This window comes from Aspergillus steynii (genome assembly GCF_002849105.1).
Source record: "Aspergillus steynii IBT 23096 chromosome Unknown P170scaffold_5, whole genome shotgun sequence".
In the NCBI taxonomy this organism is placed as follows: Eukaryota; Fungi; Ascomycota; class Eurotiomycetes; order Eurotiales; family Aspergillaceae; genus Aspergillus; species Aspergillus steynii.
This window is the reverse complement of record NW_020194402.1, coordinates 1316152-1342045: the sequence shown is the minus strand read 5'-3', so window position 1 is coordinate 1342045 and position 25894 is coordinate 1316152. Positions and strand designations below refer to the sequence as shown.

The 25894-nt window shown below is 51.6% G+C and overlaps 8 protein-coding genes across 8 annotated transcripts; 6 read left to right on the top strand and 2 right to left on the bottom strand.

Annotated features, from left to right (window-relative positions):
- Positions 1-3869: 3869 nt before the first annotated feature.
- On the top strand, positions 3870-6928 carry cyc8 (putative transcriptional corepressor Cyc8; the record flags this gene model as incomplete). The annotated part of the gene is made up of 8 exons (XM_024853355.1): positions 3870-4044; positions 4128-4331; positions 4387-4469; positions 4530-4709; positions 4790-4882; positions 4943-5099; positions 5161-5405; positions 5468-6928. 8 exons carry the CDS (start codon positions 3870-3872, stop codon positions 6926-6928), a joined length of 2598 nt encoding a protein of 865 aa, XP_024703194.1.
- Positions 6929-7745: 817 nt separating this feature from the next.
- Positions 7746-9491, top strand: rpL3 (60S ribosomal protein uL3). Its single transcript, XM_024849407.1, has 6 exons — positions 7746-7776; positions 7851-7882; positions 7971-8028; positions 8096-8252; positions 8332-9005; positions 9068-9491. Coding segments are annotated over exons 1-6 (1179 nt in total). The 5' UTR covers positions 7746-7774; the 3' UTR covers positions 9324-9491.
- A 187-nt stretch (positions 9492-9678) lies between these two features.
- P170DRAFT_465415 (uncharacterized protein) lies at positions 9679-10730 on the top strand. The gene is made up of 2 exons (XM_024852326.1): positions 9679-10202; positions 10297-10730. The coding sequence occupies exons 1-2, from the start codon at positions 9734-9736 to the stop codon at positions 10575-10577; spliced, it is 750 nt and encodes a 249-aa protein (XP_024703192.1). The 5' UTR covers positions 9679-9733; the 3' UTR covers positions 10578-10730.
- A 2539-nt stretch (positions 10731-13269) lies between these two features.
- Positions 13270-15869, top strand: P170DRAFT_385881 (SKN1/KRE6 family beta-glucan synthesis-associated protein; the record flags this gene model as incomplete). Its single annotated transcript, XM_024845749.1, has 6 exons — positions 13270-13886; positions 13948-14128; positions 14195-14296; positions 14348-14870; positions 14923-15400; positions 15453-15869. The coding sequence occupies 6 exons, from the start codon at positions 13270-13272 to the stop codon at positions 15502-15504; spliced, it is 1953 nt and encodes a 650-aa protein (XP_024703191.1). The 3' UTR covers positions 15505-15869.
- A 166-nt stretch (positions 15870-16035) lies between these two features.
- Positions 16036-17636, top strand: P170DRAFT_465413 (uncharacterized protein; the record flags this gene model as incomplete). Its single annotated transcript, XM_024852325.1, has 4 exons — positions 16036-16584; positions 16667-16842; positions 16987-17305; positions 17611-17636. The coding sequence occupies exons 1-4, from the start codon at positions 16443-16445 to the stop codon at positions 17634-17636; spliced, it is 663 nt and encodes a 220-aa protein (XP_024703190.1). The 5' UTR covers positions 16036-16442.
- On the bottom strand, positions 17622-18413 carry P170DRAFT_199296 (uncharacterized protein). The gene has a single exon (XM_024842752.1). It carries the CDS (start codon positions 18203-18205, stop codon positions 17723-17725), a length of 483 nt encoding a protein of 160 aa, XP_024703189.1. The 5' UTR covers positions 18206-18413; the 3' UTR covers positions 17622-17722.
- Positions 18414-20364, bottom strand: P170DRAFT_199295 (PDK/BCKDK family protein kinase). The gene is made up of 4 exons (XM_024842751.1): positions 20088-20364; positions 19824-19972; positions 18749-19740; positions 18414-18686 (listed from the first exon to the last, which is right to left on the bottom strand). Exons 1-4 carry the CDS (start codon positions 20197-20199, stop codon positions 18623-18625), a joined length of 1317 nt encoding a protein of 438 aa, XP_024703188.1. The 5' UTR covers positions 20200-20364; the 3' UTR covers positions 18414-18622.
- Positions 20365-23837: 3473 nt separating this feature from the next.
- P170DRAFT_360073 (uncharacterized protein) lies at positions 23838-25414 on the top strand (the record flags this gene model as incomplete). The annotated part of the gene is made up of 5 exons (XM_024844397.1): positions 23838-24136; positions 24271-24452; positions 24527-24829; positions 24910-25331; positions 25388-25414. 5 exons carry the CDS (start codon positions 23838-23840, stop codon positions 25412-25414), a joined length of 1233 nt encoding a protein of 410 aa, XP_024703187.1.
- Positions 25415-25894: the final 480 nt, after the last annotated feature.

The following is a 25894-nucleotide window of genomic DNA, read 5'->3' as shown; positions in this document are numbered from 1 at the left end:
GGTGTTGTTTGACGGTTGGAGACACCAGCGGATTTTGCAAACCGGACTGATGGGCGACATCGACAAGGCGGAGTAGGATGATGTCGTTTGGATGGTCGGGAGGTATTCGGTAGACGCCTACTGCATGGATATCTGGGTAGTTACCTATATATTTTCTCCCGTGGGGTTGTTGTTTTCTTTTTTTACTCCCGGACCCATACATATCTACCGGTGCTGCGTGTCGAAAAGTACGACGAATGACGGCATCTCCACAGCTAGAAGGTTCTGAGTTTCGGTGGGTGGAGCGTGGACTCCGTGAGGGAATGACTCCGTGCGGACTGCTGCCCATCGGCGATGTATCTACGGCTGCGTCGGGGCGAGCCTATCAAGCATCTGCCATCTACGGTACAGAGTGAGGGCGGGTACACCGTAAATCTACGGAGTAGCGGATGCAGATCATGAATCCTCTTTCTATATATAATTATGACGAGTCGATGACACTTGCTGCATACCGAGTGTCAAAGGAATTGTTGGCAACGCTGATCGCGCGTCGCTACTTAGTGTTGCGGTTACGGATGGCGGTGACTCGAACGCGATGCCTCCGGGTATGAGAGGGCCGAGACTCGGGCCCGAAGTAGGGCAAAAGAAAAGAGGAGATTTTCTGGGTCCCCTAACACGCATGAGGAAAGGGGGGCAGAAGGTTAAGAATTCTCGGGTAGTTCTCCAGAACCAGCTAGCCGCGGTCTCTGCGGCAGAAGAACTAAAAAAAAGAAAAAAAAAAGAAAAAAAAAAAAAAAAAAAAAGAAAAAGGGAAGAATTAGGACCTAGGTGTAGACAGCAAGGGGTGGAAAAAAGCCAGAATGCCAATAGAGTAGACAGGTACTCAACTTAGTGGTGGGCGTGGGCGGCATTTATTGTTTGATTGATTTGAAAGGGGGTGGGAAGGGAAGAGACGACGGGGTCAGGCTGTAGGATAATAATAACCAACCGCGGGAAAAAAGAAAGGAAAGGAAATAAAAGCCAGAAATTAGAAAATACTCCAGAGAAAAAAAGAAAGGGAAAAAAAAGATCGGCCCACCTAGGTGATGTATCAAGATCATCGACATCAACTGAACAGCCGACGGATCAGCATCGGGAAGAGCCCCACTTAATGGAATCCGTTAGGATTCTTAGGAATCTGTGGCTGCCAGGGTGGCTCATGGGCCTAATTTTCCCTCGCGCGTTGTACTTTGGTTCTGCGCCTAATGGGGGGATTAGATAAGCGGTTGCCCTGCGAAGAAACAATGACGACAGGGGCAAACTCAAGAATTTCGAAGAAATAATTGTTATAATTATGGTCGCTATCAATCGACTTTGTATTCTATACCAGGTCTTGCAAAGAGATCATCCATTTTTTATTGTTCATAAATTTTTCTTATTACTCCGTACAGGGGAATGGAAAGACAAAAGAAAATAAGACAAGGGAGGGAAAAAAATCCTGCAGGCAGCTGCAATCCAGCACAGACACTCATCTGCCAGACGGCTGAATATTGCCGGGTATATGCAGACGAGGTTGACGTATGGCACTTGTCAGATTAATGGGAGGGGGAGGGAATAAAAACCAGAAAGGAGGGTAGCAAGGGCAAATCCTAGAAAGAGAGGGGTGGATTTTCGCTTGGATAGTGGTTGACGGATCCGAGAGTCGTTACTGGTAAAACCATGGGAGGGGGGGGGAAGGAGGGATTGGAGAATGGACCGCAGAGGGTCCTACTCCATATGTACGCAAGTGCATGTATTGTCCGGCACCCGCCTCAGCCTAAAGGTAAGGCCAGTTTCTGGGATTATTGGGGGCGGCGACTGCAACATTTGCAGGTGGTCTGGGTGGAGTACGCCTCATGCCTAACTAGGCTGCCGGGAGCTTAGGTAGTTGAGCTTATGGCTCGTACGCCAGTCATGGATGTCGGCGGCAGCCCCACTTCCGCAGTCAGGAATTATTGGCGGCCATAAATAATAAACGGCACTAATTTTTGATTTATTAAATAATAAATCAATGGCACGGGGAAGAGAGGGCCAGTGGGTCCGTGTTCCATGGACCACCTGCAGCCTCTCGGCGAGTCACAACCGGGGGTTCGTGCTAGACTCCGTCCCCCCCATCCCTGGTGGTTGCTTTTCTGGCTCTGGCTCCAGCGCTTGCATCCTCGTCAGACACTGCCCTGTTTCGGGGGGCCGGTTCACTCCATAGGAGTACGGAGTATGCAGTATGAAGTTGTGAACTTTTATTTTATTTTTTATTTTATTTTATTTTTTTTTTACCTTTGAATTTTGAATTTTCAAATCATTTTGGTGGTTAAAATAATATTGCTGGCTCTCCAACTTGGTATTTCTGAGGGCTTCCCCCCTGCTCACGTCCCAACATCCTCGAAATCTACCCGTTTCCTTTCCCCTCCCAAAAATCCCTTTTGCTTACCCGCTCCGTTAACGCGATTTATTTTCTATCACATTGGCCCCGCCCGCCAACACAACACTAATCTTTGCTTCCCTAGCGTATCGAATCAATGGGCATTTGTCCCCCTCACCAAAAATAAAAAAAAAATAACGATTGTCTTATTCGGGATTAGTCGAGTATCGAGTTTCAAAAATAAAAGAAAATCAAAATGCCATAAAAATAAAAAAGAGGGAGGGGAAAATGAGACAAGGTGATGGATAACAACCACGCGTGGTGAGGCTGAGACCTGCCAGATAATATGGAGTACGGAGTACATACGTAGTATACATGTACGGAGCAGCATGGGATCGAGGGAATAAAATCTCCCTTCGGCGCTGTCATTCCATCAGGACGGGATAGGACGGTGTATATATATAGAGCCACGCATCGACCCGACCGAGAACCGATCTGGTATCTTCTCCCTGACGGAGTATGTGTAGCCTCAGCCAGCAGGACCAGCAGGCGACTCACCTGAGCTCCGGCGCCCGGAAAATATTAACTGTAAATATCCGCGGACACGACTCCAGATTGTCCCCACCCGCTAGGCCGTTCCTGGACAGAAAGCTGTCTGTCTGGTCTTGGCGCCGGACGACCGCCATCTCTCAGCTTTTCCGTGCTTTCCTTTGCTCTCGCTGACTGCTCGAGAGCTGCACAACCACTAGCGCCGCTTGGCAAATTTCACTCATTACCACCAGCCCCTCGACCATTTCTCTCTCTCTTCCTCTTCCTTTTCTCTTCTTCTTCTTGCCTCTTTTTACTTCCCCTTTCTCGTTTCCTTGCTTTCCATTTTGGTTGCCTTTTGCTCCCCACCCCTGTTCTTGTCTTCCACTCCCGTCGCGTTGCTTTTCACCCCAGTCTTTCCATCCTCTACTCTTTCGCTCTTCACTATCCCTTTCTGGCCTCTTGGGGCCTCTCCCCGTCCTGTCTCTCGGACCCTCTATTCTTGCCTCATTCCCTTCGCCTCCACCCAACCAATTTCTTTCTCTTTCACCCTCTTTGCCAGACCACCCTGTCCCCTTGGCCGCCTCTGTACCTGGGATTCAGCCGCATTGTACATCGATTGGCTGTCTGCAGCTGTCGGCGCTTGCTCAAACACCTTTCTCGTGTCACCTGATCCCGCTCGTCGAGAGAGAGGCGTGAACAATATCGCCCTGCTGCCACCTGTCAAGTCAATCTTTTCGCAATATTGATGTTGCGGTTTGTTATCGTCCGCAATTGTTTCTGAATTTTTAGCTCGGGACGAAATCGCGCTTTTTAGTCATCGGCGCTCTCAACTCGCGCGATCAACTTCTATCGGGACCGTGCGACCTTTCAGTGACACGGACACGCGTTGCATCACTGTGTCGCAAAGTGTATGGGAGCCACGGCCGGTAATCTAATCATACTTTGACTGCCTTGCGATTCAATTTAACGGCGTCCCGGCACTATGGCTCATACCCAGCCGTCGCCCACGGGAGGCGTCACCCCTCACCATGGTCATATCGCAACCCATCCACAGGTCAACGGACACATTCAGTTGCAGTCTCAAGGCCAAAAGGGTCACCCCCTCAACACGGCTCAAAAGATTGCTGCGCTCAATGAGCAGGTCTGGCTTCAAATTGGTAAGGATCTTTCCTCTGCGCGTTTGTCGCGGGCTGTTGAAGCATCGCTGCAAGGTTAAATTTATGCTGACAACTCTTTCCAGGGAGTTTGACCGAGCTGATGGGCGACCTTGATGGCGCAATGAATGCGTATGAGCAGGCTTTGCGCCACAACCAATGGTCTATTCCTGGCATGAATGCGGTATCCTGTATTTTGCGAACAAAGGAGCAGTTTCCGAAGGCCATTGAATATCTTCAGAATATCCTGAAACTGGACCCAACGAGTGGAGAAACTTGGGGTAGTTTGGGTATGTGAACCGCGCGTGGACGCCTTGAGACCACGGTGGGCTAATCGCGTTTTAGGTCATTGCCACCTCATGATGGACAACCTGCAAGAAGCCTATACTTCTTATCAGCAGGCGCTTTATCATTTGCGTGATCCCAAGGTAAATGAAATTCTTGAAGGCCGATTTGTGACATTAGCTAACTCGCGACCGTGTTTTTAGGAACCCAAGCTTTGGTATGGAATTGGTATTTTGTACGATCGCTACGGCTCTCTCGATCACGCCGAAGAGGCATTCTCCCAGGTCATGCGGATGGCGCCCGACTTCGAAAAGGCGAACGAGATTTATTTCCGCCTGGGAATCATCTACAAGCAGCAGCAGAAATTTAACCAGAGTCTGGAGGTATGCTCGACCCGATCATAATAAACGAAATTTCGCCCTAGCCCGATAGCTTGCTAATTTCTTCTGCTTCTTTTTTCTAGTGCTTCAAATACATTGTTACCGACCCTCCTCGCCCGTTGACGGAAGAAGATATTTGGTTCCAAATTGGCCATGTCCACGAGCAGCAGAAGGATGTAAGTCGCTGAAATGGTCGAGCCTACCGCGCAACAGAATGAATGCTTATACTTTCATAGTTTGAAGCTGCGCAGCAGGCTTACAGGCGGGTGTTGGATCGCGACCCGAACCACGCAAAGGTCTTGCAACAGCTTGGATGGCTGTACCACCAGCAGAGTACCAGCTATGCGAGCCAGGAGAAGGCCATTGAGTACCTCGAGAAATCAGTCAGCGCTGGTGAGTCTTGGGAAGCCGAAGTTCGATCGAATAGGATGCTAATAAACTTTGGTCGGTTCAGATAACAGTGACGCGCAGAGTTGGTATCTACTTGGACGTTGCTACATGTCTCAAGCCAAGTACCCTAAAGCCTACGAAGCTTACCAACAGGCGGTCTACCGCGACGGAAGAAACCCGACATTCTGGTGCTCGATCGGTGTGCTCTATTACCAGATCAACCAATACCGCGACGCTTTGGATGCCTACTCTCGTGCCATCCGCCTAAACCCCTACATTTCGGAGGTTTGGTATGATCTGGGCACTTTGGTGAGTCTAAACGCAAAGTCCCCTTTGATGAACGAACGTTTGCTAATATCTTTTGCCTTCAGTATGAGTCTTGCAACAACCAAATCGCGGATGCCCTCGATGCCTACGGTCGCGCGGCTGATCTCGACCCTACCAACGTTCACATCAAAGCACGTCTGCAACTTCTCCAGAGTCAGCTTTCGGGCTCCAACCAAAACAACGCTCCCGCGCCTCAGCCCCAAGATGTTCACCCCCAGGCTTACCAAGCCCCTGGTGTTGGCGGACCCCCGGCGCCTCAGTGGGCCGCACCGACCCCGACCGGAGGACCCCCTCCTCAGCCTCCAGCACCCCCAAGGCAGATCGCCGATTGGAACCGGGGCATCAACGAGCTGCAGTCGGCCCAGGTGCAAAGCGCGAACGGATTCGATCACCGTGATGCGCTTCGAGCTCCGGGAGCTATCCAACAACCTAGTCCGCGACAGGAACCAGGAAGGATGTTCCCAGAAGTCATCCGTGCACCGCCATCGGCGCGTTCTCCCAAGACCACCATTGCCGGCGGCCCTACTGTTTACACGCCAGCTCACGCTCTCCCGCAACTTGCCAATCCCCCGGCGCCTTCTCACGAACGTGCTCCCAGTGGTCCTGTGCCTTTCGCCTCTGCTTCTCGCGGCCCGCTGCCTCCCGCTGCCGCGCCTCCGGCTGGACCTGGTGCTCCCAATGGTGCTCCCACATCTGGTGGGCCTTTGCCTCCCTACCATCGCCCTTTCACTCCGCCGGCTGAGATCAGGCCCCTCCGTGATGAACGTCCATCCTCCCCCGGATCTACCTACCCCCATCAACAGTACCACCACGGCCCTAGTGTGCCGGTGCAAACTCCTGGCAGCACGGGCATCGCTGGTGGTGCACCTCCCCCTCCCTCTGCCATCACTGCTGCTGAGGTTGCTGCCCGCGAGCGTGAGGATCGTCCCGCCTCGGCTATGAAACGTGGTCGGGAATGGGATACTGAGACGGGCCCTGTCAAGAAGATCGCCAACGAAGAGACTCGCGCTCGTCTGGATGAGCAGGTCACTCGTCGCGTGACTCCCCCGAACCGCATTCCCTCGCCTGGCGAGATTCAGCGTCGTAGCTCGTCTGAGGTCCGACGTGAAGATCAACGTCGCGTCAACGAGAACTACCATCCGTCCGAAGCGGCTCATCATCCTCCCACGTTGCCTTCTATTCAGCACATGCCTCCCCACCCTTCCGGCGGACCCAGCCTTCCCCCGATGGCTGAAAGCTCTGCTCCGGCGTCGAACGGACCTCCGTCTGGCCCACCATCTGCGCAGCTACCGGTCAAGGAGGAGCCCACTCGTGGTGAACAAGCCCCTGCTCACGAGCCTGCTGCACGGAAAATGGATGTGGACGAGAATTACGACGATGACGAAGATGATAAGCGGGCGAGCACCGTTGCGAAGGGCAGCCCTGGGAGTGGGTCGGGCAGTGTCAACAACAGCACCAGTGGGGGTCTAAGCGGAGGCGCCCCGAAACAAGAGTCTGCCGCCTAAGGCGCTCTGCCATCCGAGCAGAAATCTTGAGCACTACTCCGGAGCACCTATGATTCGCTTTTGCTTCTTGTTACACGGTTCTCTTTCTTCCATTCGTTAACCAATCCCCCCCTTTTTCCTTTTCACTTCGTCTTATATACGTATAGTTTTCCTCCCCTCTTTCCCGGTGGCATTCCTTTCGTGTTCATCAGCTGTGTTAGCACCTGGATTTGTATTGTATGACTTGATAACCGGTGGTTCGAAGTGGTTTTTCCGAGTTACTCTTTTTTTGTACCTACATGTTCACTTTATTCACATCCTATGACTCCTTCTCCCTTGTTCTTTTTTTGCTGTCCCTTGTGTTCTGTTCCCATTCTTAGCCTTGTGACAACCCATCTGTTCAGATCTCCTATCTCTCCCTGTTATGCTCTGGTACTCCAGTGAATGATCAAAACTCGTTTATTATATATGGACCTGAATTCTGCCACGTAGTACAAAACCTCAAGTACGGTAGACTGTCACTCTATGCGGGATTAAATATCATTGTTTACAAGTCGAATGTTCCAGAGCATCTACTAGTTTTTCCAAGCGAGTGGCGATGGATGAGAAATACTCCGTGGAGACGCATTTTTGGGAAATTCTCGTCGGGTTGTGGCCTGAGGACGCTAAACTCCGAAACGGGAATGGCCGCACCGAGGGCCTGAGGCGGTCAGGTTGTGCTGGAGCGATTCACGTGCTCTGTGGAGACCCACGCCAAGCCTTCGCTTAGCCCACATTCGTTAAGCGTTGCAAAATACGACTTTCGGCGAAATCAGAGATAGACCTCTCTCACTCACCACTTCGACGACTAACGACAACAGGGTCAAGATGTAAGTCCCAATGCGCCTATACCTCCATGATATTGTCGAATCGATGGAATTGCTAACGTCGCTTTTCTTTTCAGGAGTCACCGGAAGTACGAAGCGCCTCGGCACGGTTCGTCAATCTATCTTCAACTCTTGCGGCTTCGAAATTTGCAGCCGTGTGCGTTCGTTTGTGCGATATTCTAACACTCTCTCTACAGGCTCGCTCGCCTTCCTGCCGCGGAAGCGCGCCACGAGACACAGGGGAAAGGTCAAGAGGTTAGTTTTCATTCGACTGGGGAAAAGATTTTTCTGTTCGAGGATCGTGGACTAAAATTTGCGGCAGCTTCCCCAAGGATGACCCCAAGAAGCCCGTCCACCTGACGGCCTCCATGGGTTACAAGGCCGGTATGACCACTGTTGTCCGTGACCTTGACCGACCCGGTGCCAAGATGCACAAGAAGGAGATTGTCGAGGCTGCTACCGTTGTCGAGACTCCTCCCGTACGTTTGCCAGAATCCTTGCCCGTGTGAAATTTTCTCTCCTGAGCTAGTAACTAACCGGTGTCTTTCGAACGATTAGCTTGTCGCTGTCGGTGTTGTTGGTTACATCGAGACTCCCCGCGGTCTCCGCTCGCTCACCACCGTGTGGGCTGAGCACTTGAGTGACGAGGTCAAGCGCCGCTTCTACAAGAACTGGTACAAGAGCAAGAAGAAGGCCTTCACCAAGTACGCCAAGAAGCACGCCGACGAGAGCGGTTCCGCCATCACCCGCGAGCTTGAGCGCATCCAGAAGTACTGCACCGTCGTCCGTGTGCTTGCTCACACTCAGGTCCGCAAGACCCCTCTCAAGCAGAAGAAGGCCCACCTTATGGAGATCCAAGTCAACGGTGGCTCCATCCCCGAGAAGGTCGACTTCGCCCGCAACCTGTTCGAGAAGCCCATTGAGATCGACAGCATCTTCGAGAAGGACGAGATGATCGATGTCATTGCCGTCACCAAGGGTCACGGTTTCCAGGGTGTCACCAGCCGTTGGGGCACCAAGAAGCTTCCGCGTAAGACTCACAAGGGTCTGCGTAAGGTCGCCTGTATCGGTGCCTGGCACCCTAACCACGTCCAGTGGACTGTTGCCCGTGCCGGTCAGATGGGTTACCACCACCGTACCTCTTGCAACCACAAGGTCTTCCGCATTGGCAAGGGTACCGACGAGGGCAACGCCGCCACCGAGTTCGATATCTCCAAGAAGCAGATCACTCCGTAAGTTCCTCTTGATTACACTCCTGTGGGGTGAGAAGAACAACAGGCTAACAATCTTCCAGCATGGGTGGTTTCGTCCACTACGGTGAGGTCAAGAACGACTTCCTGCTCCTCAAGGGTTCCATCCCTGGTGTCAAGAAGCGTGTCATGACTCTGCGTAAGACTCTGTACCCCCAGACCAACCGCAGGGCCACCGAGAAGGTCGAGCTCAAATGGATCGACACCTCGTCCAAGTTCGGTCACGGTGCTTTCCAGACCCCCGAGGAGAAGCGCGCCTTCATGGGTACCCTCAAGAAGGACCTCGTTACCTCTGCTTAAGGTGTTTATGGGAATGTTGGTATGGTGTAGTGCAATTATTATCTCTTTTCAATAAAAAAAGCGAAGAATACCTTTTTCAAAGATCTCTCCGTTTGGTGGAAAGGGATGTGATGAATTCTACTAGTTGTTACGTAGCTGCCACGGCAATTTCATGACTGTTCTAATGGATTAATCATCTTCATTGCGAAAGACATAGACTGTAGTTTGTATCAAATGGTTGGCCTCATTGTGCACTGGTGAAAATTTTGACTGGCTGCGGTTTGACTTGTCAACATTTTCCCCTTTTATCCTCCCTAATTTTCCCTCTTGAGAAGTGAGAGCCGCCCGTCTTAATTTTTCTTTTTTCTTTTATTAAAAATCCTTGCCATCCACCTCTCGCCGTCTTACTCCCTCAGCCAGTCAAAATCGTCATGCACAAGTGGCAGGGCATCCGCCGTGCGCATTGCGTCATTGATCGCATTTCGAGTCGGGCTTCAACTTCATCGTCAGCCTCCCGCCACTCCCGTCAATATCATCACCAGGCCTCTTTCCAGACTCATCCCCAGCGCCAGACCCTTCTTATCACATCAACTAGACAATTCGCCCACTTGCCTTCCCCTCGCGTGTCTCATTCAACCATCATCACCCGCAACATGTCGTCCGACGACGCCTACATGTCCTTCCTGAACAAGGCCAACGCCGACCTCAACACCGCTCGAAACCAACCGTCCGAGAACGTCTCATCCGCCGTCGCTCGCACCGAGACCGTCGACGCGGGCGTCCGCGTCCCCGCCCCTCTCACCTCCGTCGACGCCTTCTACATCTCCGAGACAGACGAGCCGTTCGAACCCGTCACGCTGAAATGGGACGGTGCTTCGCGGGGTCTTTGGCCTGACGCTGGTATGTGCATATCATATCATCCATCCTCCCCTCCCCACCTCATCCCGAAACCATAAAATCAAGATACTAACATTCTGCGAACGCAAAAATACAGCCCACCTCTCCTCCCTCATCTCCCCCTCCACCGACCTCTCCTCCTCCATCACCACCCTCCCCGCTTCCTCCTTCGATCCGAAGAACCAATACCCGGGCCCTCTCCGTGCCGTGCGCGCCGCAGTCGCCCAGGCCTCCGGGGGCGGAATCGACGAGTCCGCGGTCGAGGTCAAGGCGTATCGTGTGGAGGTTGGGACGTCGCGCGTGGAGTATTATTTAGTGGCGTTGGATGCGGAACAGGGGCTGCTTGTGGGGTTGAGGGCTAAGGCTGTTGAGACTTAATTTCTGTCCATGGGTGTATGTGTTTCTGTTTGTGGTTCATCTTGGGTGGTGTGGGTTTTTTGAATGACTGCATTCTGTGTTAATATTTTTCCTCCACTCTTGTTACTTGTTCGTTGATATGTTGATAAGAATGAATGAATGGATCATGGCTGGTTGAAGTGTGCTAGAGTTATATATGTTGGGCCGGCGTGGGTTATATATATTAGTAGTGTGAAAGCAACAGTTTATGTGATTCCACTATGTCGATGATGCTACCGGGTATATATAGTGGGTAATACTACCATTACTATGACCAGATTAAATGTATGGGGGAATCTAGGGACCCTAACCGGTTAAATTGATTGTATATTAGTTAAATTCGGAAGAACGAGGTCTTCCACGATGTGACGCTGTATATAGCATAAATATAGAGGGGTAAGCAAACGGCGAAATCGCTGCTTGCACCTCGTGTTCCCTCAGTCCAGTTAGTATGCAAGGACCTGTTTATAATGACCCATCGGCATTACTATTTATATATATGCATCCCTTAGAGACCGGCTATGATAAGATCTACATTTGGACAATATTAGGGCGAGGATAGATAATTATGGCGCAGGGTTGCATGTTTCATGGGTGCCTCAGGCTGATATCTGCAGCAGGGTGCATACAGAAGATTTATAGCGACAGACGTAAGGGATAAAAGAACATGAGGGTTCATTCAGGTGGAGATTTGGGAGTTCTATTTTAGTTTTTGCTTTCATTTCTTTTTCTTTTTAGATATGGTCAGCTTTCTCATGGAGCGTGCAGGTAGATGAGTGTCGTGGATAGATACTATTGCTAAAGAATATATGTAGAAGCTGTGAGCTGTTTTTCATAATAAACAACTCTGGTATATGTACGCATTCCTGATAATAGCCTAGGGCGATGAGCCAGCAATTGAACGGCCGGAAGGACTGAGATATACTACTCGACCCAGATCTGCATGGACGGGTCTAAAGATAGGAAGGGAAGAGCACCGACTGAACAGCAAACGGCGAATGTGCTGCTGCGAGGATCTCGACCGGCACCCCCTGTTTAGGAAAATTGTTTGGGGGAAAATCGTTTCGGTGGAATGACGGGAATCGGTTGGAATGAAGGTGGGATAAAACCTTCCGAGGAATCTCTTGCAGAGTAAGTCTCTAACTGCCAAACTGGCCAAAGAACGCGTGTTCTGGAATGGTATAACCAGGAAAACCGTCGCGGTTGGACCTCGACTTTTCGACATTGAGGAATAAGCCCGGTGAAGTAAAAGTCGAGGTCGTCGGAGACGTTGAGAACTCGTGCCTGTTAAGTGGTTAGGAGAGGTACCCAGCAGGTAGTCAATACCAAAGGATATCGCAAATTACTGCGACGGTTAAGGTACCTGGTACTTGAGGACACACGGGCAGAGTGGGCAATGGTTCGCCAAGACTTGGGAGACCCACCAAACACCTGCGAGATTCCAACGTTCTCTCAATGCATTCATTCCGCTCTTTGCCAGGAGCAACGGGGTTCTTGCTCAGGCATGGAAAATGGGTCAGACGCATGGACTGGTAAATGCTGTACAGCTCAGTCCCCAGACTCAGAAATTGCCAGGAATCATGGCGCCTGCACACCCCAAGTATAGAACGACACGATGAAACTCACAGCTGTAGGTGCACTGCATATACCGTTTGCTTGATTGCAATAACCATGCAGGCACGACTGGGCCGAGATTATCTTCGCGCTCTGCAGGCGACAATCTCCACATGCAGGGGGCTGCCCTGCATGCTCGATGGATCTTAAAGCATTCCTGCGCTTTGATAGCTTCGCGGCCAAGGGCAATGCCTCGTTGTGAAATATGAAGCTGTCAGGCAAACGCGCACATTGTTTTGTTTATCCCTTGTTTGAATTTAGAGAGATCTCCATTTGTCAGAAAAAACATGAGAGAGACAGGAGAAAAAAAAGGTGTGCATACACTCGTGCTACCTGAAGTGGGCAAACAGGGATTGGCATCGGACTACTTTTTTCATCCCTTCCTTGAGTGTCTGGACCGTCTGCCCTCTCATGCCCGCCTTCATTGCTTGCCATCCCTCTGCTCTTCTAACTGGCTCTTGTTGTTTTCCCCTCCTCCCATGCTCGTGTTGTGTTGACGCCCGAAACATCTGCCATTCGCCGTCGCCATTCGTCTTCATCCTCCGCCTCTTTCCCTAACCTCGAGCGTGTGTTTATTTTCGTCACTCCCTAATAGTATCTGATTTTTCGTCTATCTTGATTCTTTTTTTTATTCAAGGGGCAATAGAGCATTGACCTTCTTGTCCCGTCCACTCGTTATCCTCGTCGTTTCCACCTTCGTTACCCGCCACGCGTCGACCATTTCGCATCCCCGAACGATATCCCTAAACCAGTCTTTACCGAGGAAGATACGCGATTTGATTGAACTGGCAGTGAATCTCGCTGAACTGACACCGTGGGAATAGTGCATCCTGGTCGAATGCTGAGGTGATGCCCAGGTGATCGCTTGCGCCGAGAGTAGAAGACTGTCGACATAAACAGTCAGGTTAAATCCACAAGGCATACTGCTGGGATACAGACCAGACATCTAGTCACCTAGATCGAGCGTTGAATGATACTGAGAATCGAGAATACATTGGGCCGAGACAATCACAGTGACACAGCAGCATAGTTTGTAGTAACAAACTATCAGCTGTTCAGAATGACCGACAATTTGACCAACCCGCCGACGCAAGAAAAACCTCACATTCGACTTAATTCGGGTCAACATGAACCGCTTGAAGACATGGAGAATGAGAACCCGCCACCACGGCCACAGTCCATCGGACGGGCCTTGACACCAGGAATGATGACGTCGAACTCATCACAGACGATACCAACCGTATACGGATCACCCGTCGCTCAAGATTCAACAGAGTTCCTCATACCGCCGAAACCCTCTCGGCGTCGCGAAGACTACGACAGCGTGGCCTCGCCAAATCTGTCCATGGTCTCGTCGCGGCGAACGAGCTGGAGCTCTGGAGATACTCGAAAATACTCTTACACGCGAATGGAGGATTCTCGAGCACCGTCGCGCGCAGGGAGCGACGAAAATGATGTAAACACGCAAACTGTTACCGAGAAATTCAACATCATGCCGACGGAGGGGTTACTTCTGTTCCCGGAGGATGTGGAGAAAGATGATTACCTGCACAATCCTGACCCTAATGAGCGGGAGAAAGAGTGCGATATTTGGAACCGTCGAGGGATGATCAACGTCGGTGGGCTCGTTTTGCTGACTCTGGGATTTCTGGTCTTGTTCGTCGGCTATCCTGTAATGTATGGCTCTGTGTCTATTGGATTTGTGCCTGTTGAAAGCTTGCTCGCTGACTATTACCAGAACTGCCGCGAAAAATTTACACAAAGGGGGAAACCCGGTATGCGAAGCTGGGGACACACTCTGTCTTGACGTAGGGGAGCGACCGGTGCTCTCCAACCTACGTAAAGGGCTAATAGATCCCGACACGCCGGAATCTGCGAAGACGAAGACGTCTGTGGACGGCAAGGAGTGGAAGCTAGTGGTAAGTTCCCGACGAACATATGCAAAGGATTCCTCGCGATATGGAACCGGCTGACTCCGACGGTAGTTCTCGGATGAATTCAACACCCCTGGACGCACCTTCTACGATGGAGATGACCCGTATTACCAGGCAGTGGACATCTGGTATGGTGTGACACAAGACTTGGAGGTTTGTCACCGGTTACTTCTCCCTCTGAAGATGGGCTAACATTGGCCGCAGTGGTACGACCCCGACGCCGTAACGACAAGGGATGGCGTTCTTGAATTGAGGTTTGATGCGTTCAAGAACCATGAATTGAAGTATCGTTCCGGCATGGTTCAAAGTTGGAACAAACTCTGCTTTACGGGAGGTCGTCTAGAAGCCAGTATATCCCTGCCCGGCTCCGGCGATGTCTCTGGTTTCTGGCCGGGTTTCTGGGCCATGGGAAATCTCGGCCGCCCTGGATATGCCGCGACAACCGATGGTATGTGGCCATACAGTTACCATGATAAGTGCGATCCAGGGATCACTCCCAACCAAAGTTCTCCGGACGGAATCAACTTCCTCCCCGGAATGCGTCTTCCAGCCTGTACATGCGACGGGGGAGACCATCCGACCCAAGGGAAATCCAGAAGTGCACCAGAGATCGATGTGATCGAAGCCAGTGTGATCCCATTGAACGACAATCCTAACGCGGTCGTCGGCTCTGTATCGCAAAGTTTGCAGATGGCCCCGTTCGATGTCTGGTACATGCCTGATTATGGTACGCTCTGATCCTTCCTGACGAAATTACCTGTCGTCTGACCTTCACCTAGACTTCACCGCTGTTTATGATCCGACGATCACGGAAATCAACGACTACCGCGGAGGTGAATTCCAACAAGCAATGTCCGGCCTCACCAACTTGAACAATGGCTGGTACAACGGCTCGGAATATCAATCCTATGCCTTCGAGTACGCCCCGGGCGGCGACGGCAATGTCACCTGGTTCGTTGGTGCGGATAAGACGTGGACGCTCGACGGCCGGGCTATAGGCCCGAACGGCAATGTTGGCCAGCGTGTTATCCCGATGGAGCCGTTGTCGATCGTGATGAACTTGGGAATGGCGTTGAGTTTTGCCGCCATTAACGACTCCATCAAGAGCTATATGCCCGGATATATGCGGTTCGATTACGTCCGCATCTATCAAGACCCGGATGATGTTAGTGTTACTTGTGATCCCCCGGGGTACGAGACGACCGAGTACATCAAGCAGCATCCCGAAGCGTATAACAATGTGAATAAGACTACCTGGTAAAGCAACTCCCGCAACTCCACGATTCTCCTTACTGACCTTTTTTTTCAGGAAGGATGCTGGCTACGATTGGCCAAAGAACTCCTTTATGCATGGGTGCTAACCTTGTTACCTGTAATCGTTTCCTTCTTTTCTCTTCTCTTCTCATTGTACACGATTGACGAGACCTTCCGATTCAATCCCGACAGCCATCTCGCACCAGTCTTTCGTGATCACACATATCTTCTTTTAACTACTTGTGGCAATCTGTATGATCTGGGCGACGGGCAGCATCTCATGTTGACGGTCTTTGTGTCTCATAACCTTTCTCACTCCAGCTGGTCCTCTTTATGGTGTCGCCGTTTGTTTAGCGGCATTGATTCTCCGGTGTTGGGGCGTGTCGGGTTGGAATTCTGGCTCATTTTTCTTCTTTTTCTTTCCCCCCATTTGGGGTAGCTGGGCTGGGGTTGGCCGCTTTGCATATTCTAGTACATTTATCTATTACCTATTTATTTTCTGTTGATCTTCGTATTGCGTCTTTAGTTTCTTGTTTGTATAGTTCGCTGGCGGAGGCAGGATGACTAAGCGAGGCAGTCGATCACGGGCACCGGCATCGATCGATCTGCAGCCATCCTTCCTTGGGCTTTGCCTTCTGTCGCCTTTTCATCTCCCCCGCCACGTGTGACCAGTATCCCTGCCGGCCAGGGCATTTGATTGATTCTCGGGTTGATATTGCGGCAGACAGGGCTCGCCCACACAATCCCTCTGTTGTCGCGAAATCCCGCCCCGCGGAGCTAATTGATCAACTAAAACATTGCCGGGCACTGAGGTCATTCTCCGACTTCCAGCTCCGGTACATCTATGACCTGAGCGCAGTTTATCGGCTATAGCTCGCTTCGTTAGGTATTTGGGTATATATCTGAATCTCGACCTGTGGTGTACAGCGTCTCAAGTGGCTCGTCTACCAGTGTCCTTCCTGTTCACTTCGTTTTCTACAACTATCATCGCCTCTTCTTGAACATACAACACAACACAAGAGTAACACAGCACAACACCCACAAGATGTTCACTCCCCACACCAACAGACCCAACAACAACCCCATAGTCATCCCCAGCGGCTCCGACAGCGACGCATACAGCGACAGCGAGCTCAGCGATATGGAAGTCGACCCGCCGAGTCGGCCGCATCGGCCCGGCATGAGCAGTAAGTTCAGGTCCTTACCGGTTCGTTCAATTCATTTGAGATGAACGAAACCATAAGAACAGCGAAGCTAACACCTACACAGGATTCGACGCCGCGCCGCCATCCTCAATGCGCTACCGTGCCTCCCAACCCCCCTACCACACTTCCCTCGAGCAGGAGAAGAAAGTGCGTAGTCGGCTGCGCGAGGAACGACATGCTGCGTTGTCGGTGCTGACCGATCGCGAGCTCTTGACTACCCAGGCGCTGGCTGCTCAGGAGGTTAGTTTCTTCCTTCTTTCTTTCCATTAACCCCTCTGCCCTGTTGCTTCTGAAAGAAGCATGATCCCTTCTCATCCCACATCCCCCATCCCCCGTCCCAAAAGTAAAGAGAATAGAAAATCTAACTAACAAAAAAAAAAAAAGACCCTCCCACAAACCCGCCGCCGCTTCCTCTCCAAACTAATGGCCCCCGAGGACCCCGCCGTAGCGACCTCCCTGCGCGCCGACCGCTTCATAATCCAGCACCCGACTGCCGCAGGACACCACTCGAGCTCGGGCGTCGGACGAGCCGGCGAGGGCGGCCCTTCCTCGTTGACGTCGCCGCGGCCAGGCTCCTCGACGACGGTGCCGATGATCGTGCAGAGAGGTATCGTCGATGTGCATGATGAGGATGATGCGGGGTGGAGGAGGCCGACGATGGAGGGAGGGCGAGAAGGAGGAGCTGGGACGGGGACGGGGAGTGGTGGGTCCTCCGGGGTAGGATCGCCTGCTGGGTCCGGGGGTGGGAGGTTGAAGGGGAAAGGGGCGACGAGGACGCCGGATCGAGGGGAGAGGGATCGGATGAGAAGTGGAGGGGGGCGGATGAAGACGCCGGGCAGTGCGAGGCGGGAGAGGGAAAGGCGGAGCCGGTGGAGTGGAGCGGAGAGGGAGGAACGGGATCGGGGGTCGTCGCCTTAGTTCTCGTTGAGAGAGACTGAATATGTGCTCTGTCTAGGTCTGGTCTGCGCTTGAAATCTACATAGCTACATACTACCTGGTTGATTGTAGTCAGAAAGACTGGATTGAATGACTGATTGAAACGAATGATCCAAATAATCCAAAGCAAAGGCAGAAGAAGAACATATTCACATGCCGGCTCATTGTATACATCGATCCATCCCTATAAAGCCGTAAAAGGTCCTGGCTGTTTCAAACCGTAAGATAATAAAGAAATTGCAATCCCAACGTGTAATCCCAAACGCAAACGCAAATAATGATAGTCTACTGTACAAATGATTGACTTGGAACAAGAGTAAATCGCGAGCCCAAAAGAGAGATAATATGGAAAGCAAAATAATTCAAAATATCTGTCCTCAACGAAGAGGATAGGGGTAGATTGTGGTAGATAGAACACCAGACAAAATGGAAGCCATGTGAGAAAAAAGGTTACTTTTGCCCTCCTTTTTTCCAATGATATGATGTTGTGAGTGAAAATGGGTATCAAGATTTCAAGGTTTGATCTGCTTTTGTTTTTTCCCTTTTTTTTTTTCTTTTTTCTTTTTTGAAACCGTCTATCGATCTTTTCTGATTGACCGAATGAATCGACGCGTGCCATGTTAGTGGCATTCCAAAAGCAAACCTGAATATAAGTTTTCAGAAGCATCACATGTCTCTTTCCGAAGAGATGTGCCGTTGTCTATTGACCAAATTTATTGCAAGAGTCGGTGACTGCCTGAAGTTGGATGGAGGGTTGAGTGATATCCAATGGATCAGATCTGCTGGAATGAGACCGGTCGTAACGTTCCCGGAGACGAGTGGATGATTGGTTTCAGCGGAAAGAATCAAAGATCAAAACGAGAGGCTTGTTTCAATTTGCCGACCTCTCCGCATTGAGCATACTTTCGGCATCACCGACCTGCTTGCGTTCGGAAACTTCCCGGGTGCGCATCCGGGCGCGCGCCGCTTGAATGTTCATTGGCGTCAATCCTTGAGATGGTGGCGGATCCGGTTCTGAGTAGAAAGGGTGAAGGCGATGGGAAGTAGAGAACCGGACACGACCATCCCTCATGACTGGTAATTGTCATTGGAGGGGTTCCGAACTCGAGGAGAGTCGGTTCAGATGAAGATACACGTCCGTGCCATAGCTAAAGAAAACAAGTTAGTGTTTGTCGAAAAGAGTAAGCTGGTCGGGTGGATGAGAACTTACCCCTCCATGCTGATCAACTTCAAATCTCCGCCAAAGTATCGGGCATACAAGCGACTGATCGGCAAGCCATAACCAAAACCGGCCATGGGAGCCTTGAAGTCGCTCTTATCGAAGTCCGGATCCAAATTGGGCGTCTGTTCCACGGTGGTGTACATGTATGTCCAGACCAACGGAATGGCCGAGCGGGGGATGCCGCCACCTTCGTCGGAGACCTTGATCGTGATGTCTTCCTTGCCCTCGGCGATGATGACCTTGGTGACCGGGAATGCCTCCTTGTCCGCACCGTGTGTTTCCACGACGGCACGCAGGGAGTTCTTCAAGGTTTCGAAGAGCATGTGAGACAAGTGGCCGGGAACGTACATAAAGTTCAGGTCGTCCTTGCAGACGAGCTGAACCTTGGGAGCATCGAAAAGACCGTAGTAATCCTCGCAGACAAAACGAGCGTTGTCAATGGCCTCCAAGGCCACCTCGCGAACATTGGTCTTGGTGCAGATGATGCCGACGTAGTTTGGATGCCGAACATGCGTTTGTTCCGTGAGCGCGATGTGTTGACCGATTAACATTCGTATACCAATCCGAGACATATAGAAGCGATCGAGGAAGGACTGGACGGTGGAGTCGATTTGCAAACGCTGGCGCTTGCGCTTCCACTCGAGTATACCCTGGGCCACGGTTGTGACAACACTATCGTGGCGACGTTTGATCTGTTGCAGTGTCTTGGCGAAGCGTTCGTTGTAGTCGTTCAGTTCCGGTGGCCAATTACCTTGATCGTCGGACGGCACAAAGTATCTTCGGGCGGCAGCCGCCGCCTTTCCATTGGTATGGCCATTCGTTGCAGATGTGGGAGAGGACCGATACTGTCCCTCTTTGATGCTAGGGTTTTGGGTCGCTTCCGAGAGGATCTTGGAATGACTGCCGTTCATTCGGCCGGGTCGCAGCAGACGTTGTTTCACTTCTTGGCTCAGAGTCGGTCGAGGGAGAGTAATGATTTCCTTGAAGGTAAGGTTAGCAACGCTGCATATGGTGGCGGACCGACTCCCCGCAAGGGAGAGCCGAAATGGGCCATGAGTCATACCTCGAACGACTGCGCATACCAGTCCTGGACCTTCTTGATGGAAGGCATCTCACTGAGCCCATCGGGGAGCTCGCCAAGATCCTGGACACGATGGGCTAGGCGAATGGGGAGTTCTTCCGACAGGAATTGCGAGGCGCGGAACAGGGTGCCTACTTTTCAGACGGGTTCCGGGATCAGCGAGGCCTTGACGCATTGGGCGGTAATCTCTCCAGACAATGACACCCAAACAGACAGGAAGCAGGGGGATCGACTCGATGAACCTACCGGTGGAGGGTCTGTCGCCAAACTGGACCATTTGGCGCAGGGACACGCCCGTGGCGGGGAAGCTGGCATAATGGCTGATGGTTTCCATCAGCCGCTGCGACGGCTTCCACATGGTGGTTGAGAATTCCAGGCCCGATGGCCTGCGATGTACACTCAGTGGAGATGAGCAATGCGGAGGTAGTGTATGGAGCGATGGTGCGAGGATAGAGACCAAAGGGGCGATCGGGGATGGTGCGCCAGGACAGCGGGACAACGACTACCGAGGTTGACTCCGCTCTCAGGCGAGCTCGGGACGGCGGGCAGTACAATGACCCGGGGTTTGCGAACACCGCAACCGAGACCGGACAAGGGAGACGAGGAGTAAGGAGAGAGAGAGAGAGAGAGAGTGGGACGAAAGAGAGGAGGGACGAGAAAGACAAACCACCCACACCACGACTGAATCGATGACAGAGAAGTGGCACGAGAGACAGACGGGATGGAGATGGAACGACTTCTTGCGGAGACTCGAATTCCCGGGGAGTCACGTGTGGGGGGTTGATCCCGTGCGTCGCCGAAGTCAACAGGAAGAACTGTCCTGCGTAGTCATTATTCATGCCGGTCGTTTGTTCGTTGTCTTCAGAAGACGGCAGTCCTCCCGGTCCCCCCACACTCCAAGAAACTCTACTGCTCAAAGCCTTTGTTTGCCATGCTGGCCTTCTTTCGTCCTTCCCGACACCTCGAATTGCCGATGCGAACGTGAAGGGCGTCTCTGGTCCGAGTTTCCCCTTCGTCCGAAAACCATTCGCTCCCCCTCTCCGAATGGCCTGGATCCCCGTCCCCAGCTAGGTTGCTGCCATCCACGGTTATCGCCGACCGTGACATCCCACTTCTTGCCTCCTTGGGAATGCCGACGTAGTATATTTGAACCGCCGGTTCCTGGCCTCGTTTGCAAGGACCAAACGTCCGGTTGGATTGGGAAGATGCTAGCCCACTCCAGAGAACTAACGGTACGGGCCTTCACGGGCGGGTTTTAGTAATCTCCCTTTTCCATCTGGAGTCTCAGGGGCCGGCCTGTTTCCGTCCGACAAGAGATAATAATAAAATAAAATGACATGAATAAAAAAAAAAGTTAAAGAAAAGATCGACGGTGCCGATGATGTTGTCTGCATTAGGAGAGATCCCCACCCTTGCATCTCGTTGCTGTCATATTCCCGTTGGGCTGAAATCCACGGGCAGGAAGGGAAGAAAAAAAAAATAAATAAAAATAAAAATAAAAAAATAAGGAAAGGAAGAAGAAAAAAGCAAAAAAGTCCAAATGAGACATGCGAGATGAGACATGTCGATTCAAACCGAGACCGGTCCCATGTCCATCGTCCTTTTGTTCGGTCCAGAATTCAACCTCCCCATCACCAATCACTGCTGAACTTGTCATGATGACACGATAATGCATGACACCGGTCACAACGGTCTGGCAAGTCGACGGGGAATCCCAAATCCAAAAGACAGACCGGCTCCGACGTGCAGCCACCGGCGTGGCTCCTTAGGCCTGAAGTCCGATTTAGTCCTTCCTGGCATGATGTATGTTATATTGGCGGTTTCCAGAAGCCAACTTCCGGGGGCATATCCCAGACGCGGCCGCAGGAGTTCGTTGCGATTAGCAGGTTAGTCCACGACGCTGGTTGGTCTTGGGCCGAAGGATTCTTTTTCCCGGTAGTATTCACGAGGATTTTCCGAAAAGCCTCGTAGTGGAGCCGCTCGTCAAGGTTGCGCTTTGGTTGATGGCCAGATTGGTTGATATACAGTGCTCCGTGGTCCGTAGTAGCGCTGGCTAGTATTCTTTGGGCCTTGGGACTTTTTTCCTTTGGTTTTATTTGACACCTGTCTGGCCCACCAACCAGAGTCATTTGGCTCCGTCGATTCAGCGCCGACTGCCTCAGTGCTTTTCCGACTGGCTGTCATCGCATCGCAGGTGGGATTGTCTGGACCCTCAATGCGACAGCCCGTTTTTTTTTTTTCTCCCGTCGTCAGTGCGAGAGAGGCTGGGGACGGATCCATCGTCTGGATAAGAATAATAAACCCTAATAAGGGCACAAGCCATCTTGTCAACGCCGGCTCTCGGCGGATTCGCAGCACGGTACGTGTGCCTTAATCAAAGGAATCTCCGAACCAAAAAAAAATTAATCAAAAATAAATCAACACCAAATCGGAATTCCGTTTCTTTATTTAGTTAAAGAGGATTGGATTGCCTGGCCTCTCGGGGTCTTGAGGTCGGCCTCAGCCGGTCTCTGGCTGTCGTGGATAATGAAAGCAGCAAAGATGAACGATGATCCTACCCCTGGTGGGTTCTCCCTGACGGTGGAAGTGATCCATCCGATGCATCGTGCAGTGATGAGTTTTTCGGGTTATCCATCCGGAAGCTGGTTATCATTGACTGAAGCTGGGTGGGCTGGTTTCCATCGTGGGTGTCGATGATGCAAGCCTGCGTTTGAGAAGCTCCCCCCCTCGACGGGAGGCTGTGATTGGGGATGCCCTCGTCCTAGTCTCTGTTGCTATTGATTTATTGGTCGATTTAATTTCTTTTCTTTGTGTTCTGGTGGTTTTTCCTTTTTATTTGTGTTTTTCTTTTTTCTGGCCTTTTCAGTCGTCGCCTCGACGCCTCCCCTGGGAGAATCGGGATATTCCAGCGAAAATATTAAGTAGGAATTGTTTGTGAACCGGCCTTCGGTTGCGTTGTCACCAAGTGGTGAGCGAGAGGGGGAAGTAACCCAAAAAGAAAAACGAAAAATCAAAAGCCCGAAATTAATATAAAAAAAAAGGTCGAGGATCCGCAGTGGTTTTTAATCGAGGATTACCTTTTTCGCTTTCCTGCTGGTGATGCCAAATTCCTGCCCGTGAACGGCGCCATTTCAGGGGAAAAAAATTCCCACGGCCCCTCTCCGACCTTTTCTCCCTCGACGACGTATCCTGCCCGACTTTGACGGTGGATTTCAAGGTGACTGTCGGGCTGGGCGACTTCTTCGATTACCCGATTCTATTATTACTATCGTCCCCGGTGGAGTTGGTTTGTGCGCGCGGGAGGATCATTATCATAATTAGTATTCTGGCTGGTCGTCCTCACTGCCAGGGTCTCTTGGATTCGGAATAAAGCGTGTGGGGGAGGCCTGTTAAAATAATTGGAAAATCCCCCGGTATCAGACGAGGAGACTTAGATTTCCCCCGTCGGTTTTCTTCTCCCCTGTGCACGAGAGACCGGAACCGAGCGAGAAGAGAGTGTCCGAGAGAAAGAAGGGAAGAGAAAACGAAGGGAAATCGCAGGAGAGACGCGGAAGAATCACGAGAAACCCGGTGGTTTCCAGTTGGGGAAATCAGATAAAAACAGCGCACTCGCAAGTCGTCGTGCCTGCTGCTGCCCCTCTCGCTGTCCGTCCTTCAATCCTTCTGTCGTCCCCGTCCTGGATTCCTCACTTCCTTTCCATTTTTTCCTACTTCATCCCGGTCGTGAGGCCTCCGTTCCCCCCTTCTGCATTCTCCAATCCATTGATTCCCTCCCTCGATCCCTCATTCCCGTCTCTTCGGAAGTCCCGACAGGAACGTGGGAGTGATAGAGATAGAGAGGACACCCTCTGGCTCGCCTCGTCTTCATCGGCCCTCAGTTTTTTGACGGATGTACCGTTTCATCTAACGGTCCAATCTCTTTCATTGCCTACCCGCTTCCCCCCGAATATACTTCTGCATCCCTCGGCTGCAGCTGCATAAACAGGACAGCAGACCATGTCTCGTCGTCGTCCCTCCCACAGCGAATCAGCTGCCTCAACGATGAACGAAGCCGTTGCATATCCTTTCTCTGGCATGCAGCAAGCTAATGGTCAGCCCCCGCGGCGTGGCCCGATTGAAGGTCCGAACGGACGCCGCTTGATTCGAAGGGTTACCTGGCGATCTTCCACCTACAAATTGATGGCATCCCTCTGGGTGTTGGGTGTCCTTTACATCGTCTGGCTCATCCGTGACATCTTCTACCTCCCCTTCACCCCCTCGACCACCAACCCCGTTGCCGTCAACGCTGCCAACGAGTGAGTCGCCTCGAGGCCTCCCCCGGACCTGCCTGCTCCTGAATTGTTCCTTGTCCTCTGCCCCCCCTATCGTTTGGATTCCGTCGGAACCGATCTGGATCACCCTACTAATCGTCTCGACTCGGTCTGTCTAGTTGGCTGGCTCAATTCGTCGGTCGTCAGGAGTGTGGCATCTCTTCCTTGTCTCTCTACCAGCCCCCCCAGGATAAGGATGGTCGTATACCTGGAAACTCTTTCTGTTCGTCCAAGGATTCTCTTCTCAGTGCCATGAGCAACGGTGGCCGCCATGGATTTGATGCGGCCTATACTTCGCAAGGTAAGCCACAGAGTTCACCCGTTGAGGTATGCAGGTTTCCCCCAACTGCGTCGGCTGACTTGAGCGTCGAATAGGCTGTTTATACCGCTGGTTCACCAGCGCTCAAGTGTGTGATATTCTGAAAAAGTTTGATGGAGTGGCTTTTGTGGGTGACGAATCCCTCGCCGATGTCTACGCTGGATTCAATATCCTCCTTCGAGAAAACCTGGAAGTCGGCTCGTTGAAAGAATGGGAAACTAGCAGGGAGCATAAACACAAGTGTAGTTGTGACTCCCAGTTCACTGCTGCCTCGTGTCTCCCCCTGCGAATCTCCTCGAGTGATGAAGTATATGACCAGGCCGACAAGACAACCCAAAGTCCTTACACGTGTCCAAACCGTGAGTCTCTCAGCCCTAACCCCCGACAACAACAATCATTCCTAGAGACATGTTCAGGCTCTAATGAGACTGTGGTCTAGGTATTGCGCACACTTTTGTTTCTGCAAATGGCTCTCCCTCCTCCAAGAGTAACCACGAGAGGTTCCATCAGTTCATCACTCGAGGTGACCAAAGCAAACGAATTCCCGTGATTCATAGCATCTCGCTTTCCAATGCGTATTCCTTGTCGACGGCCAGAAACAGCATGGACGAATGGCTGGCACTGGCTCGGTCCACCGGACGGCCGACGCCTTTCCTCTGGATGGGACCCACTGCCCCCGGCCATCAAAAACCCCCGGGAGACAACGTTCATGCCAAAAGTTGGCAGTACACATTGGATACTGCAGAAGCCGCTCGGAGCAAAGGAATCGAGGCCTTGGGAATGTATAACGCCACGCTGCAGGCTGACAGTTGGGACGGAGTCCACTACGGAGAGAAGGTGGCCTTGATGCAGGCGATGATGGTAAGCTTTTGAATGTCGTACAACAGAATGGCTCTAGACTCACGGACGTTTTGCAGGTCATCAATTGGCTGTCGGCGATTTAGCGAATCGATTCCGTGTAACCAGCCCGCACGTCAAATGACACGTCGATCGGTTTTCCTCGATGCTTTGGTTGCACATGGCGGATGACGTGCATCGGTATGCAACTATCCTCTGATTGTCCGTGACACAATGCCCCGCATTTTTGGCTGTTGTTTCTGCTCGTCTTGTTTGCACCCCCTCCTTCGTCTCCGGCGCCCTGGTCATGTATACCACAATCTTCTTGGATACCCCATGTCCCCATCTTTTTCGATTTACCTCTTCAAAAGTTGAGTCTCATTTTGGCGACGCACCTTCCAGACGTTAGATAACCTTTTCACCATCTACCGATCTTGGCTTGATTTGGTTCTATCTCATACATTATGGCGTGTTTGTTATTTGATTTTTGGCATTTATTCTTTCTATTTCCCATCGACTCGATGCATGCAAACCAGACAAAGCGAGACAAAAAGAGACAAGCGGTCCTTCGGTTTTTTCATTTTATT